The sequence below is a fragment of the Xenopus laevis genome, chromosome 5S (assembly GCF_017654675.1).
Source record: "Xenopus laevis strain J_2021 chromosome 5S, Xenopus_laevis_v10.1, whole genome shotgun sequence".
Classification (NCBI taxonomy): Eukaryota; Metazoa; Chordata; class Amphibia; order Anura; family Pipidae; genus Xenopus; species Xenopus laevis.
In genome coordinates this window covers 75,191,044-75,208,373 of record NC_054380.1, presented here as the reverse complement: position 1 = coordinate 75,208,373, position 17,330 = coordinate 75,191,044, and the positions used below count along the sequence as shown (strand labels likewise).

Below are 17,330 nucleotides of genomic sequence, written 5' to 3'. Positions count from 1 at the left end.
GTCACATAACAGAAATGGGATATGTAGGCTCTCAACAGATGTGTATGTATCTCTTGGGTTGCATTTGTCAGCAATGTCCAGTTTTCTAATGGTTGGCTTATAGATATTTACCCCAACCCCCTAATTCCCTAATTTTTAAACCCTTAAGATTTTTTTTGTTCTGCAGTCCAGTACAGAATACAAACACATGCCTACTTCCTTCCAGAATACTTTTTTTTTTCCATTTGTTTATAGTTTCTGTATGTGCTGAATATGGACAAACTTAGTTGCCTTTAGGTGTAGCAATAGGAAAATATGACAGAAAATGATTAAAGGAATACAGTTTGAGTGCTTACCCTTCACTGAAGCATCCAAAGAAGCAGAGCAATAAAAAAGGGATGAATAAAGTTTGAGATCTGTATTAACATAGGGTATTTATGGTAAAACTAAACATAGAAAATAAATTACATTTGAGAGGTTGTATTAAAACGTATTATGTATATTATTTATGTCTCCCATTTGATAAATGCTGACAATAAATCTAGGGCCAATGGTAGAATTTAGTTGCCAACATGATTACTGGCAAAGACACCTAAGGAGATTAGTTGTCCCACGTTTTATCTGCATTGCTGACAAATTCTCCTCCAAATGTTTTTCCACCACTTGGGAAACATATGTGGTGTGAAGTTGCCCAAAGTTTCATCTAGAGGAAACTTCAAGCTACTTAGGAAAGAAGCAGCATTGAATATGTTCCTCCAGCAACGATTTGCTTGTCAAGACGCTGGGAAAGCATTTGTTGCCCGAGATAGAAGATATTAATTGCAGGGTGACTAACCTCTTCATGTATCACTGCCCTAACAGGAGTGAGCAGCAGCTGTTGCTTCATCAGTATTTTGAGGCATCACTATAAGAATGTAATTAGGCCTATAGACTGTGCATTAAAGGATACAGATGATGAGCTGGTAATGCTACTGTATTTGGATGCTTGAAGGAGCCACTGGTTGAATCTTTTCAGAGGGTGCACATTTAGCTTGGAGGAAAACTTTCACAGGACATGACATTTCAATCAGGTTGTATTCATTGCTTAATAGCTACAAGAAACCACTTTCTTTATTATGTTCCAGACCTACTACCATACAGGCAGTTTCATGCAATTGTCAACACTCAGAAAGGGGGATCCAAGTGGTCAAAGCATTAACATATGGTTGAAGCAGACATATTCGAATGAACAGGATGCCAGGGCACACACACACACTGATGTTTATTTAAACATACCTGCTTCCAGGTTTCTTGCCTTCCAATGTATTTAAATGCTGCTCTAGAGTTTCGAGTAAGCTGCTTGGGGCCTTAAAACATTAAACAAAAAGGACAACATTAAAGTCAACCAAAATCGAACGCTTCTGAAATACTCTATACATAAATGTACTATTTATTATCAAATTATTAGAAGATTAGGAAAAGGCTTCTTTCTGAAAGCAGAAACCAACGTGCTTCATGCTCCCCAGTACTGAAATGAAAAGCCAATCACACAAGTGAAGAGGAAGTGACAGGATTGAGATCCCACAGCACAAAGGAGTTAGTGAATGCCTGTAAACTAGAATAGGAAAACTTCCCATAAAGAATGCAAAAATTGATACAGCAGCAGGGACAGTAGTATACTAATATATTACTGTTCTGCATTGTATTCTAAAAGAGAAACCCTGATAAAATTCACTGGTGTCTACTCCTTACAACTTGTATTGCTGTTGCAAATAGATATTATACGGAGGTCCTGAGCAAGAAAAACATTGAAGGGCTCCTATGACATGCTAAACAATATTCATTTCAACAGAACAGCACTGATAGGGCTCCTGGAAGTTTTATGAAGTTTAACCTCATAAATGAGTTTGCAAAATACACACAAAGAGAATAGGATGTACAGATTTCTTCCCTCTCAATCTGTGACATCACGAAGGTTGGTCAGCAAAGATGAAAATACTTGTATCGCCAGAAAGAGAGAAATAGAGCTGACCTATATTTATTCTGTCTTAACATAGTATCCCAATTGCCTCCTCTACCCAAATGTTACCACAAGAGAAGAGGGGCTGTACTCTGGTACTTCAAAAAGGACCAAACACAGAGTACCTTCAATTTCCCTGTTAGCTCAAGAAATAAACAGAACAGATTTTTTGTGATTTAACAAATAGACAGAAAGTATGTTCAGTACAAGCTATATTAATTTAACTCAATTGAACAAGAAGGTATACTGTCCCTTGTGGACCATTGTGACCAGGCAGAGAGACATAGACAGGTTACATCAAATTAAACCTGCAGTAAAAATAATAAAACCTAGAGGGAAAACTGAACCTGCAGGCCTAGGTGATTGCCACATAAATTAATAAGGGGCAAAAAACATACAAGTGTCGGACTGGCCCACTGGCATACCAGGAAAACTCCTTGTGAGCCCAGGTGTCAGTGGGCCTCTTGCTTCTTACTATTTGGCCTATTTTATGGCTATTCCCTATTTCTTTATGGGGGAAAAAAGAGGCGTAATAATGGAAGAATATAGTATGTAGAGATGTAAGACTAGGAGAATAAAGAGGTTGGGTGACGAGAAGAGGATCAATAGTTTGGAAAGTGGGCCCATGGTCTAAGGTTTTCTGGTGGGCCCCTGGCATCCCAGTCCAGCACGATTTGCCACCCACCTTCTAAGCTGGAAATTGCTCAGACAACCAAATGATTTTCTGAAAAGATAATATTTTGCTCCCGTTGCAGATTTCACAAAATTAAAAGACTAGAAAAAATTAGATTTCAGATGCTGGAAAGTAGATTTAGAAAAGAAGAAATGCCTAGTAAGCAAATTCATACGTTTTTGTTTTTAAGGCAATGTTACACACTAGGAGATAACTCAATATATTTCAAGCTGATACTTCAAGTAAGCAGACTGCAGAGAAGAACCAGGACAGAGATGAAGCTGAAAGCAAAACATTAAGTCATAAACTTAATAAACATTACCGGTTCATCGATGAAACCGTCCTTTAAAGAAGAAAAATTCTATTATTTACAGTTTCAGGGTCAGCTAACAATTCTATCTTGTTATGCTTATCTAAGCACAAAAAATGAAGACTGAATATTCTGTGAGACATCATCAAAAAACCAGAAGAGATATTATCTGAGGGTGGAATGAAGGCAGGATTGGTGACAATGAAGACTATTGTGCATGCGATCAAGCAAAATGCTCTACCAGGCCTGACTAGAGGCTTACCAACAGGCACCATATAACTTAACTGTTAAATGCCCACATTTTTCTAATGGTACCTGAACAGCAGCAGGGCACCCAGCTATATCTACCTGAATGTCCAGTCACATATATACTAATACTGTGCCAATATTACAGAGATTGTCAACATACATAATGGCAGACTTCCACTTTGCAGATAAAAATACAGGAATGGGTCCTATTATCCAGACGCACAGGTTTTTCTGGATACTTTGAATCCATAATTTGGATCATCATACCTTAAGTCGACTAAAATATCATATAAGCATGGGTCTATGGGAGATGGCCTTCCCATAATTTGGAGCTTTCTGGATAATGGATAACGAATATTATACCTGTAAAGTTCTTGTCTCTTTTTGGACGAAAAAAACTCTGCATGACTACTACTGCAATTACATCAGGTATCTGTGCATCATATACTGGCAGAGAACTGGGTGACTCACAGGGAAGAGAGGCGCTATCACAAAGCTGGTAAAATTCCCCTTTATATCTAGAAGACTGGAACAATAAATCTCAAATTCCACATTTTATTCAGACTTTGAAGACTCAGAATCACACAGCATGACCCAGAGCAAAACACTAAATGACTGAATTTCTGACATGTTTTTGGGATATTACAGTGTCTATTTATAGTTGCACAGCAGAGGTGTTATGTGAAGTTTTATTTTTGAGCTGTAAGGAAGTAATGGGCATGTACAAAGGAAACTCGTGAAATACCATTGATGCAGCTACTGAAATAACATCAAACCTTTAAGATACTTTTTCAAGATCATCATCAGTCCCACTGGTGCTCAAACCAGAGGATGAAAAGGCATACATTTTGTACGCTATTTCCTGTTTTTAGAGCAGGACACGTCACCAGTCAGGGGTGCATTCAAAGGTAACCATTACGGGCTGATTTTACAGGCAAGATTACTATTAAGTCCTATGCATTGCACAGCTTTACTTAAAGGGGTGGTTCACCTTTAAGGTAACTTTTAGGATGTTATAGAATTGCCAATTCTTAACAACTTTTCAATTGGTTTTCATTATTTATTTTTTGTAGTTTAATTAATTGCCTTTTTCTTCTGACTCTTTGCAGCTTTCAAACGGGCGTCACTGACCCCCTTCTAAAAAGTGAATGCTCTGTAAGGCAACAAATGTATTGTTATTGCTAATTTTTATTACTCATATTTCATTTCAGGCCTTTCCTATTCATATTCCAGTCTCTTGTTCAAATCAGTGCATGGTTGCTAGGGTAATTTGGACCCTAGCTACAAGATTGCTTAAAAAGCAAATTGAACAGCTGCTGAATAAAAAGGTGAATAACTCAAAAACCTTAAATAATAAAAAATTTAATCCAATTGCAAAATTGTCTCAGAATATCACTCAGTCTAGGCCATACTAAAAGTTCTCTCAAAAGGTGAACAACCCATTTAATACTATAAAGCTATTGTATGTTATACATATATTTGTTGCACTTTGTTTATCCTACAATGGCAGCTGTGGCAGGCCTCTTGGATTTGGCTCTGTACTATGTTTAAACCATAATTTCTTTGCATTCATATAACTTATAAAATATGACCATAAAAAAGGTTTAGATTATTAAAACACTCACTTGGGTAAGGTCTGGAATATCTCCTTTGTCAATGCCAACTTGCTGTGAAACAGAAAGACACAAAAGTCATTTTACAAATAATCTGTATGAGTGTTTGGCAAAGGCCTTTGTAACAGCTTCCCATTAAGCAGCAAATTCTACCCGATTCTCTGGGGTGCTTTAACACCAGTTTCCATTTCTCATTTGCGTTTTATGTTCTTGAGCTTTTATTCTAAGGTAACTTCTATACCACCCTTCTATAATTTTTTTTTTTAAATATAGGGTGACCTTTTATCCTGTGTCTTTATGATAAATTAATTTCAGACTACAATCAGACCAGGCTGTTTCTTTGCCTGCCGATAAGTGCAGGCAGAGAAACAGTCGGACTAATCACCTACGTTTAGGGGCATATTTATCAAGGGTCAAATTTCAAATTGAAAAAAAACTTTGAAATTCAAATTCAATTTTTTTGGTTGATTTTTTTTCAAATTCAAATCGAATTTGGACTATTCCCTAGTCGAAGTACACAAAAAATAGCTCTAAATTAGAATTTTTTTTCATTCGAAAATTCACCTCAACCTTTGATAAATCCGCCCCTTAGTGTTGTTTCAGACACAGTTGGTTATATTTAGAGATCGCCACAGTCCTCTAGAGTGAAATTCCGCCACTCTACATTCATTTCTATGGGATTTTCAAAAGAGTATTTATCAATGGGTGAGGGTGAAAGTTCATCCTTTGATAAATACGCCTTTCAAAATCCCATAGAAATGAATGGAGAGTGGTGGAATTCCACTCTAGAGGACTGTGGCGATCTCTAACTTCACTTTTTGATAAATATACCCCACTGTCGGCATGGACAACACTGAACAAAGGCGATTGGTCGGGCTTCGGTTATCCACAAGTATATCCTGAAACTGTAGATAAGCAGACACAGGATTTTGGAACATGGATGCATTCTCTAGTGTTCCACTCATTTGCTCTCAGGCTGATGTTCTGCCTGCACATGCAGAAACAACATGGAGAAGATGTGAGTGGCCAAGCGTTTGTCGGCCTGCGTTTACCTGTAGTTGTAACCAGCATAGGCGACAAAATAATTTTTAAGGGGTAGTATACCGCCTTGTTCAATATAAACTTACCTCTGCAACTTTCATAAATTCAGACACCCTGGTCATTCTTGTTAAAAATCTCTTATATATTTCGAGAGCGTCTTTGCACTGACCCTTCTTCATTTCAAAAAATTTTTCTAGAGGAAAAGCATACATCATATGAATATAGTAAAAAAAGAAAGTCTAGCAAGTTCATACATACAGAGATCGGTGCAGTCCAAATAAAGATTATGCATAGAACTTGTTACCATGCACCAGGCATTGTTTTAATATTTGAGATAATATATATAATAGTGCTCTTCTAACATTCATGAATATATTGGTACACAAGTAGTAAGTAGTAGGGTGTGAAGGGACAAAATCATTGATGTTTGTCTTCATTTAACTAGGAGCCATGAAAAATATTTCTACAGTGGGGGTAGTTCCGGGTTCTCTCTCAGACAACTGTCGAAACAGGCTCTACAAATTTTGACAGAATGAAAATGGAAGTTGCAGTAATGTAGGAGTGCACGGAGTGTTTTAGCAGTTACTTAAGAGAAAATGTGATGAATCTTGGCAATTGTTGTTCAGGATAAAATTTTGAACAGTGGTGACTAAAGACGGAAGGTAAAGAGTCAAAGGTTACTCCCAGAAACAAGGTTATTGTTTTGTTATGTTCAAATTGAGATTGCATTGTTACATCCAGAAGAGAAAGCTAGGAGACATTGGACTCTTTTTTTATTCCAGTGGCTGTGTCTTAATACAATGCTTTGAAGCCAAAAAAGCCTTTTAGCAGAATAGAGCAGGAATTCTCAACCTGCAAGAGCTCCAGTTACTGTTCAGCATCCCAGAATTAGAGTGGTCTTCATTATTTACCACCTCTTGGGTTTAATATCTGATACCCTGGCATAAAGCCCAGATTCTGCAGTTTAATGGAAAGATCAGTCCAGTGTATTAATCATTACTTTAAATCTTTTGTACATTTAAACAATTTTTCAAGATAAGCTTGGTCTTAAGATTTTTAAAAGATCTTTTCGTTATTTTAACATCTAGGCCACCTTAAAGCTGGCCACAGACGCAAAGATCCGATCGTACAAATCAACGTACGATCGGACTTTCCCATCTCCCGACCTGCCACTAACCATAAAGATCAAAGTCTTACCATTCAGATCAAATATAAAGTTGTAAGAACAGATCAGCCGATGTTCTGCCCCTGACGGCAATCGTACGATAGTTAAAGCCAGTGACAGTCTCCCTCTGAAAATCGTACGATCGGCAATACACGCAGAGATATTATCGGCAGCCGACAGAAATTTTCTAACCTGTCCGATCAACCAAACGACCGATCTCCACCGGATGAAAAATGTCGGGACTCTCCACACACGGTCCGAATATCGTACGAATCCTCGATTCGTACAATCAGATCTTTGAGTCTATGGCCAGCTTTAGGGTAGGCATTTTGGTCCAGGTATAAGACCTGTTATCCAGAATTCCCAGAACCTGGGGATTTTAGGATACGTAATCTTTCTATTATTTGGATCACAATACCAAAGTTACTAAAAATCACAAACATTAAATAAACCCAAAAGGATTGTTTTGCCTCTAATAAAGATTAATTATATCTCAGCTGAGATCATTTTTAAAAATGTGAATTAAAATGGAAGGTTGCCTTCCTGAATTCTGAGCTTTCTGGATAAAGGGTTTCTGGATAACGGACTACTACAACATTTGAAAACTACAGTTCACATCATTATTCCATCCGTGAAGTTTCTAGGAGTTCAAACTTTAGGAGCTGTATTTCTGTATGTTGACTGCCATTGTAGGAATGATGGTTTGCAGATGGTTTTGTCAGTGATAAACCCAAAAGTACTCAATGGGGCACAGGAGTGTGTAAATGTTTTGGGTCCCTAATTCCTAATAAATTAATTTGATTTGGCTGCATTTGATGCTCAGTTGCAAATCTATTTAGCATTGGACCAAAATAATGTAATATAGTAAAGAAATAAAATTTAGAATGTAAATTAAGAATGTATTAAAAAAAAAAAAAAAGACTACTAGAAACTAAATATTCCCACTAAAGAACTGGAACTCAGAAATCACAGGAACGTTTTATCATCTCTACTTAAAGGAACAGTAACCCTAAAAAAATGAAAGTGATTTAAAGGAATGACAGTTTAATGTAGTATTGCCCTCCACTGGTAAAATCGGTGTGTTTGCTATAGAAACACAACTATAGTTTGCTTGTGAAGTTTCTCATTCATTCAGGTTATGGTTTATCTGTAGAAATAAGTAAAACCAACTGGTCTTGCTGTGTTTTTCTTTTTTTTTTTTTGAAGTAGGAATAAGTCAAATGAACTGGATTTGCTGAAAAACACAGCAAGTCCAGTTGATTTGACTAATTTCTACAGATACAACACTAGTTCATATGAACAAGCTGCTGTTTAGCCATGGAAGGCAGGCATTCAAGCACAGGATAAACAGTAGATAGCAGATAAATTCTGAAGAATTCCATTGTATACTACAGAGATTATCTGTTATCTGGTGTGTATTCTGTGCCTTTTCTCCATTTTCAGCATTGAATGGCGGCCCCCATGGCTACACAGCAGCTTGTTTGTACAGTATCAACTATAGTAGTCTTTCTGAAGCAAGCACACCAATTTTACCAGTGCAAGGCAACAGTACATTATATTTTCATTATTTTAAAACACATTAATTTGTTGGTGTTACTGTTCCTATAGTATTGTTTTTGTATATTTAATATTTGTTATGTACAGTGTCACTGCTGCAAAAAAAAAAAATAACTTGACCAAGGTTGGATGCATGCAGGCATTTTGCATTACAAGCCTAAATTTGGTCAACGGTTTAGCCAAATTCTGTCAGGACAGACATCTGTCAAATCTTAGATGATCTGTTTTGCTTGAAAATTTCACCTGCTGTTCAGGGTTGATCTATGACTTGTACTTGTGTGCACATTGCATGTTGTACATTAAAAGATAACAAAAAGTGAAGCTCTGCTCTTCATCCCTGCAGTTCCCAATCCTAATATTTGGGATGTCTACTCAAATGGATAAATGTAAAATGGCATTAATGGGTATGACAATTAAATGTATGTTATTCCTCTATTCAGCCTATAGATCCATCAGTTGGACACCATGAAGGACTGCCCAGTGTATAACCACCCATAGGCATAATATTTGTCAACAACTTGACTTACATAGTGATTTAGACATTAAGCAGTTGCCAGTGTATATATTTGTATGTTGTAAATAACGCTTTTGTTGACAGAGATATACACCTTGAACATACAATACAAAATGTTACTCACCTAATAAATTAATTATTCCATCATTATAACAAGCAAATAACTTGATAAGATCTTTAAAAAGAAGCATAAATGCAGCATTTATAACACCATTTGTTAGTTCATTTGGATGCACCTGTAAAACAAAGAAAAAAAAACACAATAAACACACTGTCTTTCCCATTATACATAGAGACCACAGACATCTTTAAATTGACATTGCCAACTTAATCTTATGTATGTAAGTAATTTTGGCCACAAAGTGACTGTAACATAAAAATTAGGGATGCACTTAATCCAGGATTCGGTTCGGGATTCTGCATTTTTCAGCAGGATTCGGCCGAACCCGAATCCTAATTTGCATATGCAAATTAGGGGCGGGAGGGAAATCGCATGACTTTTTGTCACAAAACAAGGAAGTAAAAAGTGTTTTCCCGTTCCCATCCCTAATTTACATATGCAAATTAGGATTCGGTTCGGTATTCAGCTGAATCTTTCGAGAAGGATTCGGGGGTTCGGCTGAATCCAAAATAGTGGATTCGGTGCATCCCTAATAAAAATATGATCATATAGCTTGCTTAGTTTCTGACAACTTTTAAGACTGATACAAATATTTTGAGCAGAGTAATTAAAATCCCCCATTAGCATTACTTTCCCCAAACTAGCAGCCTTTTTTATTTGCATCAGGAGCTTATCCTCCTCCTCCTCCTCACTAGGGGGTCTATAGCATACTCCTACAATTAATTTTCTTGACTCTTTGCAATCAGTAAAGAGCTCCACCCATAAGACTTCTGCCCCCTCATTTTCTAACATCCCCTCCTCCTTTATATAAGCTTTTAAATGCTTTTTAACAGACATGCCCCTTCTCCTCTTGTATTGCCTACGTCCCTCCAAAACAAAGTATAGCCACTGATATTAACTGCCCAGTCATGTGACTCATTCAGCCATGTTTCGGCCACACCAATCACATCATATTTTCCATCCAGCACCAGCACCTCACCCATTTTACCAGTCAGAAAATAGTTCAATAATAAAATCTTCCATATATTAGGGTTTGTGTCCATGTGTCTCAAATTAGGTTTGGGTAAAAAAATGCCCCGGTTTATTTTGGTGAAACATGAAACTTCTCTGATTTACCTAAGTATCGAAGCCCCTTTTCCAAATATTACTTAAAACTGCCTACTCTGCTTTTTATGTTCCATTTGGGCTCTGATGTGAATTTCTACACTGCAATTTCCTGATTGTGTGCGTTTGAGAAATGGCACAATTTTTCCACTGATATTGCATGGAAGAGTTCAGTTTCTGAGTGTTTTAGCACCTGTCAAGGAACCTTAATGACAGTTGACAGCTACAACATTTATTCATTTGTGCACCCTACCATACAGACATACCACATGACATCAGCATCACAGAGAAAAAGCTGTCAATGGGCTTATTTAAGCAAATGTTTTATTACAGATAATTACAGATATTACAGAAAGGGTGGAAAGTGTGGCTCCATCTTTGTGTCAATGAAAATATTTCAAAACATGCCCCTGATATGGGTCAACCATGCCCATCTATACCCAACCGCACCACTGATCCATCAAAAGCCATCCTGCTTTCATATTCTGTTCCTATTGGAACTTCATATTTATAAAAAGTGTTTAATGGAAAGTATGCGAAAGCATACTGATGGCATCCATGTTCAAAGTACTTAAGTACTTTTCTAAATTAAGTTCTGTCCCAGACCAAACAAGTCCCTTAGCATCTAATTACTGGAGTTATCTCTCTAATGGATGGGAATGAATTACATTTTCTCTAGGAAGACACAACTTATTTACCACATTAGTCACTGCAAGAGAAAATGACTGACCAGTGTATCTATACAGTTAGTAACAGTCCACGATTGCATACCTCCCAACATTTTGGAAATAGAAAGAGGGAAAAAAGATTAGTTGCGCAAAATGCAGCAAAAATATTTTGACCATGCCCATTTTTGTGGACACACCCCCTAATTACCATGTCCATTTTACTAAATGTGGCAGGTTATGAAAGTTGAAACACATTTCTGTGGTTTTTATCTATTATTACAGTTTTGCTAATGAAAGTGAACTGCCCCTTAAGCAGCAAGTTACAGTTTCCCCAAGAAACCTGCTTATCTTGAATTGTGACAATTTTCTCTTTACTTATCTTAAATTGTTACAAAAGTATCTAAATGCACCTGCCACGTATTCTGGGTGTTTTGCCAAAAACATTGTATCTTTTTCTGGCTGTTCATTGCAGGAGATCAAAGAGAATCTGGGACTGTGGGTTGAGCTGTCAAAATCGTGACTGTCTTGCAAAAAACGGGAAGGTTGGGAGGTATGTGATTGGCACCATTGATAAAAATAATGAATATATAGAAATGCTATTTGGTAGTAAAACAATGCTGTTCATATTAGGCCATATTACCAGTGTGTCAAAATTTCGTCTGGATTACTCAAACACACTCAATTTGTTCAGGGCACTGACACACAAGAAATGTCATGTATTCTCAAATATTTTCTCCCCGGGAAAAAAATGCACATCTAATAGGTTGGGGGCTTGTTCCAAATTGCTTCTTCCATGAGGTATGTTCGTAAAATTGCCAGTTGTAATTAAATGATGCTAGTGATCCTGCACCCCTTGTTTGACGTGCCAAATAGGTAAGGGTTGTTCAACTGAGTTAACATTTAGTATGATGTAGAGTGTCATATTCTGACAATTTGCAAATGGTTTCTTTTTTTATTATTTGAGGTTTTTGAGTTAATCTTTTTATTCAGCAGCTCTGCAGTTTTCCATCTGGTTGCTAGCGTCTAAATTACCCTAGCAACAATACACTGATTTGAATAAGAGACTGGAATATGAATCAGAGAGGACCGGAGTTGAAAGAAGAGTATTAAAAATAGTAGCAATAACAATACATTTGTAGCCTTAAATACATTTGTAGCCTTAAAGAACATTTGTTTTTTAGTTGGGGTCAGTGACTGCCATCTGAAAGCTGGAAAGAGTCCGAAAACGGTGGCTAATGTTTTAAAAACTATAAAATAAATAAATAATGAAGGTGAATTGAAAAGTCTATAACATACTAAAAGTAAAGGTGAACCATCCCTTTAAGAGGGAATAGAGAGAGGGGAATAGATTACTGCCAAAACCATAGACAATAAAAGTTGCCTGTTAGCTTGTATGATTATTTTAGAACTTGAATACAAAATTGGGTAGAGAGGAAAAAGAAAATGTGTACATTTATTAGGGATGCACCAAATCCACTATTTTGGATTCAGCCGAAAGATTCGGTTAATACCGAAATCAATCCTAATTTGCATATGCAAATTAGGGGTGGGAAGGGGAAAACTTTTTTAACTTTAACCTTGTTTTGTAACTTAAAGTCTTCTGATTTCCGTCCACATCCCTAATTTGAATATGCAAATTAGGATTCGGATTCAGGTTCGGCCGGACAGAAGGATTCAGCCGAATCCTGCTGAAAAATGGTGAATCCTGGCCTAATCCTTAATTCGGTGCATCCCCAACATTTAGAGAAATAAAGGGAGGTGGGATTGACATATACAGTACTGTAGAGAAGGAGAAAGAGAGGAGAAAGGGAGAGAGAATGACTTATGGGGAGAAGTGGAAAGGCAAATAAAAGAAGACAGAAGAGAATGGTACATTGAAAAGTGAAGCAACAAAGCAGAAAGTCTGTGTTGTTAATACACATTAATACCTGAAATACAGTAATCTCATCCGAGGGCAGCGGTGACCATTTACTTAGCTTGTCTTTATATATGAGAACATCTCGTATATTAGTCATATGTTCTTGTGACTAAGGCAACAAATGTTTTTTTGGGCAGCTGAGATAAGGTAAGAAGTTACCAGACTACTTCACTTCTGACATTTACAGGCTATCATGCAGGCCCCAATAACTTTATTAGTATTTACACATAAACAATAGACTTGGGTAGAAAACCAATATGATTTTTAGCCATAGTGATATTTGCTTGCTGAGCATTGGCAGTCATGGAAACAAGAATGCAAATAGAACCTGTCAGATCTCACACGTGAGAGAATGCAAAAAAAACAAAAAAAAACTGTTTGGCATTACTTAGTTTGTGCGTTCAGTGGGTTATGTGCTTTGAAATGCCAATTAAAATGGTTTTAGAAAAGATTAAGGTAAGCAGGGGATTAGGGAGACTGCAACTCAAACTGATGCAAATTTCTGTCAAGGTAATTTTAACATTATGTAAAAAAAAAAAAAAAAATTCAAAACACAGACATTTCCACTTTGAAGAGGCATTAAGAGCATTCCATACCAATAATGAATTCCCTAATACACTGCATTTAGGATTACACAAATCATATACTATAAATGTAATGCTACATTCAACGAGGGGCTTGTAGCAGTGACAAGGGAGGATCATCTCAAATGTTATGGTACAATTTGGGGATAATATCTTATGGATACACCTAAATATCCAGCTTGATGGTCACTTAAGTTGAGAATTGGGTTGAAAATATATTTGTTTTCATAGATATTCTTGTGATAAGTATGGCTATATTTATAAACAAGTAACTTCAGCTGAAAAAGCCCAACCACCATCACCACCACACTAGGCATGGCAAGCCTTCATAAATTCTCTTGTGATTTTAAAATGAACACAAACAGAATGATATAGGGCCAATGACACATGGTAAGATCTGTTAGATCTTAAATGACTTGCCATAGCAAGTCATTTAAAATGACTTGCCATAAGCAATAAGGCTTACTTGCGGAAAATTGCCTCCCTTTGCATTTTCCCATAATTAAGCCAGCAGCAAGTCATATGTTTTACCAGCACCAATCTTAATGTTATGCTATGGCAAGTCATTTTAGGGAAATTTGTTGCCCGCAGAAACGCAGACTTTAACAGGGGTGACAAAACATAGCAATGCTCTTACAAATAACCATGCGATATGCAAGTGAATCACAAACTGTAGAACCAGATGATAAAACATGGCTCAGCTTACTTACATCAAACTCAAGCAAAGCATCGATTTGCCCTTGTAGTATTGGCATGCCCTTTAGCAACTTCTCTGGAAGCATTGTTCTCATGACACCTTCAGCCCTGGAAACAGAACACATGTTAAAATGACAGCATAATACAGTTTAATACTACTACATTTAATCAAATGATACAAACATACTGCATACCCCTTTTTCACTCTCGCAAAGTCAAATGCCATTTGTCTGTAGGAAAAGGCTTTCTCGTTGAGGTACCTACTGTACCGCCGTATAAATGTTGACATATCATAACCTAAATGGAAACAAATACAAAGTCATTAAAGATTGTATTGCCCTTGGTTGCCCAGACAAATTCAAGGCAATGGAGGTACTGTAGTTGGGTGTCATGGTTACTTATAGTTACTTATGTACTTTTCCCCCTTATTTTCTTTAATTGGAGTACCATTAGTTAAGACTTCTAAAAAGCATTTAAACAGGCATGTTCTGCCACCAACATGGAATTACCCTTAGTTTTATGCTTATTTAGTAACCATCGAGTAAAAGCTATTGTTAGATTATGACATAGAAAAAGAAATCAGTAAGAAAGTTTGGGTTTTTTTTATTAAAAAGGACTCTGAAAATTTGCATTCCTATATTTTTGAATCATCTGTTTTTGGATAATAGCTCTTATGCCTATTTGTTCATTCTTTTTTTCAATACAATTTTTAAATAAAAGAGTGTGTACTCTTTCCTGCACAAGAAGGAGATCCACGAATTAGCAAGGAGCAGTGGCACTCCTGTCCAATGAGGAGGGTGGCAGCCCCTGTAGAGCACTTGAAGGTTAGCACAGTGTAATATATGTTGAATGAACAATACTGCTATCACTTTAGATCAGTGAGTGATACTTAACTTTTAAGTCAGGACCCATGAGGTCCCCATATGATTTATAGTGGGTTCTGATGTCCCCCTTTAATAAAGTAACTTTGTCAAAGAAACCATAAAGAAAAAACTATGGTACAGTATTAAACCTAACTAACAGTTTTGTAAAACTAACTGGGCTGTAAAATTAATTCTTATACTAATATAGGACCCCCAGTAAAAACGAATGCTAGCAAAACTGCCTCTAATTCAAAGGTGAAGAAATGTTATCAATGCTTTAATCAAACACTTTGCTGGGCGCTGTGGTTATCCAAAATACAAATACAGGTATGGGACCTGTTATCCAGAATGCTTGGGAACTGGTGTTTTCCATATAAGGGGTCTAATAAAAATTATTTGATTGTTAAATTAACCCAACAGGACTGTTTTATCTCCAATAAGAGGTCATTATATATTAGTTGGGATCAAATACAAGTAAAAGGCAATAGGTTTCAAAATTTTAAATTATTTGATTAAAATTAAGTTTATGGGGGAAGGCCTTCCCCAATTCAAGATTTCTGGATAACAGATACCAAACCTGTATCAATTTTGAGGCCTTAAAAATGTTTTGGTAAACTTTTCAGCTAGAGAAACATCTGAATGAATGATCTGGTATGGAGTCGTTTTTTTTTTTCTTACCATGTGAGCCACTTTTATCCAAGAAGTTACTAAGGTTAAAGAGTGTGTTGCGAGATGCCAGATATTGTATAAACCTCTATAAAAAAAGAGAAAATATTTTAACATTTAAAAATGGTAAATCATTTCATAAGGCATTTAATATACGGGATCATAAAACTGACGCCACATTGGGTGTCTTCTAGGACAGTCCCAACCATTAGCCTAAATGCTAATTTTTAATAGTTTTGGAACTGCTTTTTACGGTTTACAGTGCAATGGGAATACTACATTAAAAAGCATATATCAGATTAACAGTTTTCTACACTGTGACAAACCACAGCACATTTTAAGGTGGGCATGGTGAGGTTGCCTAATAATCTGATCTTTACCTGATTTGGCCACCAAGACTTTGGTCCAAATTAGACAATGCGGTTCTCTCCTAACTGAATATTCTAACATCCACTATTGATATCGGCCCAATTTTTGGTCAGATATTGGTTGGGCAGGCTACTGGGAGGGACACATGCACATGCCGATAAGCAGCAGGATTGGTCTAGTGGAGCAGATTTTATATAGCCATCCTTTACACATTTTTTATGGCCTTCTGTGTAAGTTAATGTACTAATGTTGACAACCACAGATTAGTATGCTACCCCAGCACTTTCCTTTAGGACTAGCTACACACTGTACTTGTGGTTGCTGCCTGTCACCCCATATCTTTTGAACAGTTTATTTAGCACAATTTATAGCAGCCCAAACAACAAAACAGTATTACTGCTGCTGCCCATGGTGCCTATATGATTATATAGATAGAAATATACAGAGAAAGCTTTTAATAAATTACTTTCTTCTGCTTCCATTCATGTTATTCAATGCTCTTACCTCATTACCATGAACCATTAGGTGATGAGTTGTGACTAAGGCTTTGAACACAACGACCCAGCTGGTACTTGTAGCTCTTTCAAACAGGGTGTCTGCCATCTGAGGAATATTGACATTTGTCTCATTGGTGGCTTGGATTAAGACTAATAAAAAATAAAAGAAAACAGTAAAACCAGGTAACAATTAGCAATCCTATTGAGAACATTTAATACTTGGGATATGTCATTGAGACCACTAAATGATGCTGGACTGCAGGTGCCATTGGACTGCAAATGAGGCAACATGTGGCATCTCTGAGATAGCGTCACAATTCCAGTAGCAATAAGCTTTACATTTTTTTATCATGTTAAAGAAACCATAAGAGTTACAGCACATGGTATTGTTTCTACACATGTTTCAGCTGATAAAGAATTTAAAACAGCTTATATCATTAGTATGGGCCACAAAAAAGGGGCACGGGTTTTCTGGGCAAGAACTGTTGGTACTAGCAGAATGGCTGAAATACACCAACAGTGTCAGGCTGAGGTGTCCGGGCCCCCCGGGGCTGCTGCCTTAAGGGCCTCACTCCAGTTCTCTCTTCCAAATGCCCACCAGCTTCCTTTTTGCTCCCACAGTCAGAGTGTGGGTAGGAGAAGCCAGGGGTGCTTCGCCAATGAGGCGAGTTGAGGCTGTCGCCTCAGGCGGCAGCGCCCCACTAGGTACCAGGGGGCAGCAAAAATGCTGCTCCTGGTACTTTA

At 37.0% G+C, this 17,330-nt stretch overlaps 1 protein-coding gene across 20 annotated transcripts in view; it reads right to left on the bottom strand.

Annotated features, from left to right (window-relative positions):
- The window catches only part of snap91.S (synaptosome associated protein 91kDa S homeolog), a 66,096-nt gene that overhangs the window by 34,342 nt on the left and 14,424 nt on the right, over window positions 1-17,330 (bottom strand). For 13 of the 20 annotated variants that reach the window (XM_018264293.2, XM_018264303.2, XM_041563942.1 and 10 more), the window contains exons 3-12: window positions 16,594-16,736; window positions 15,733-15,808; window positions 14,386-14,488; window positions 14,206-14,299; window positions 9,225-9,336; window positions 5,951-6,057; window positions 4,836-4,877; window positions 2,974-2,994; window positions 1,255-1,325; window positions 336-341 (exon numbers count right to left, since the gene is read on the bottom strand). In XM_018264293.2, the coding sequence (XP_018119782.1) occupies window positions 336-341; window positions 1,255-1,325; window positions 2,974-2,994; window positions 4,836-4,877; window positions 5,951-6,057; window positions 9,225-9,336; window positions 14,206-14,299; window positions 14,386-14,488; window positions 15,733-15,808; window positions 16,594-16,736 (775 nt within the window). 20 annotated transcript variants of the gene reach the window in all.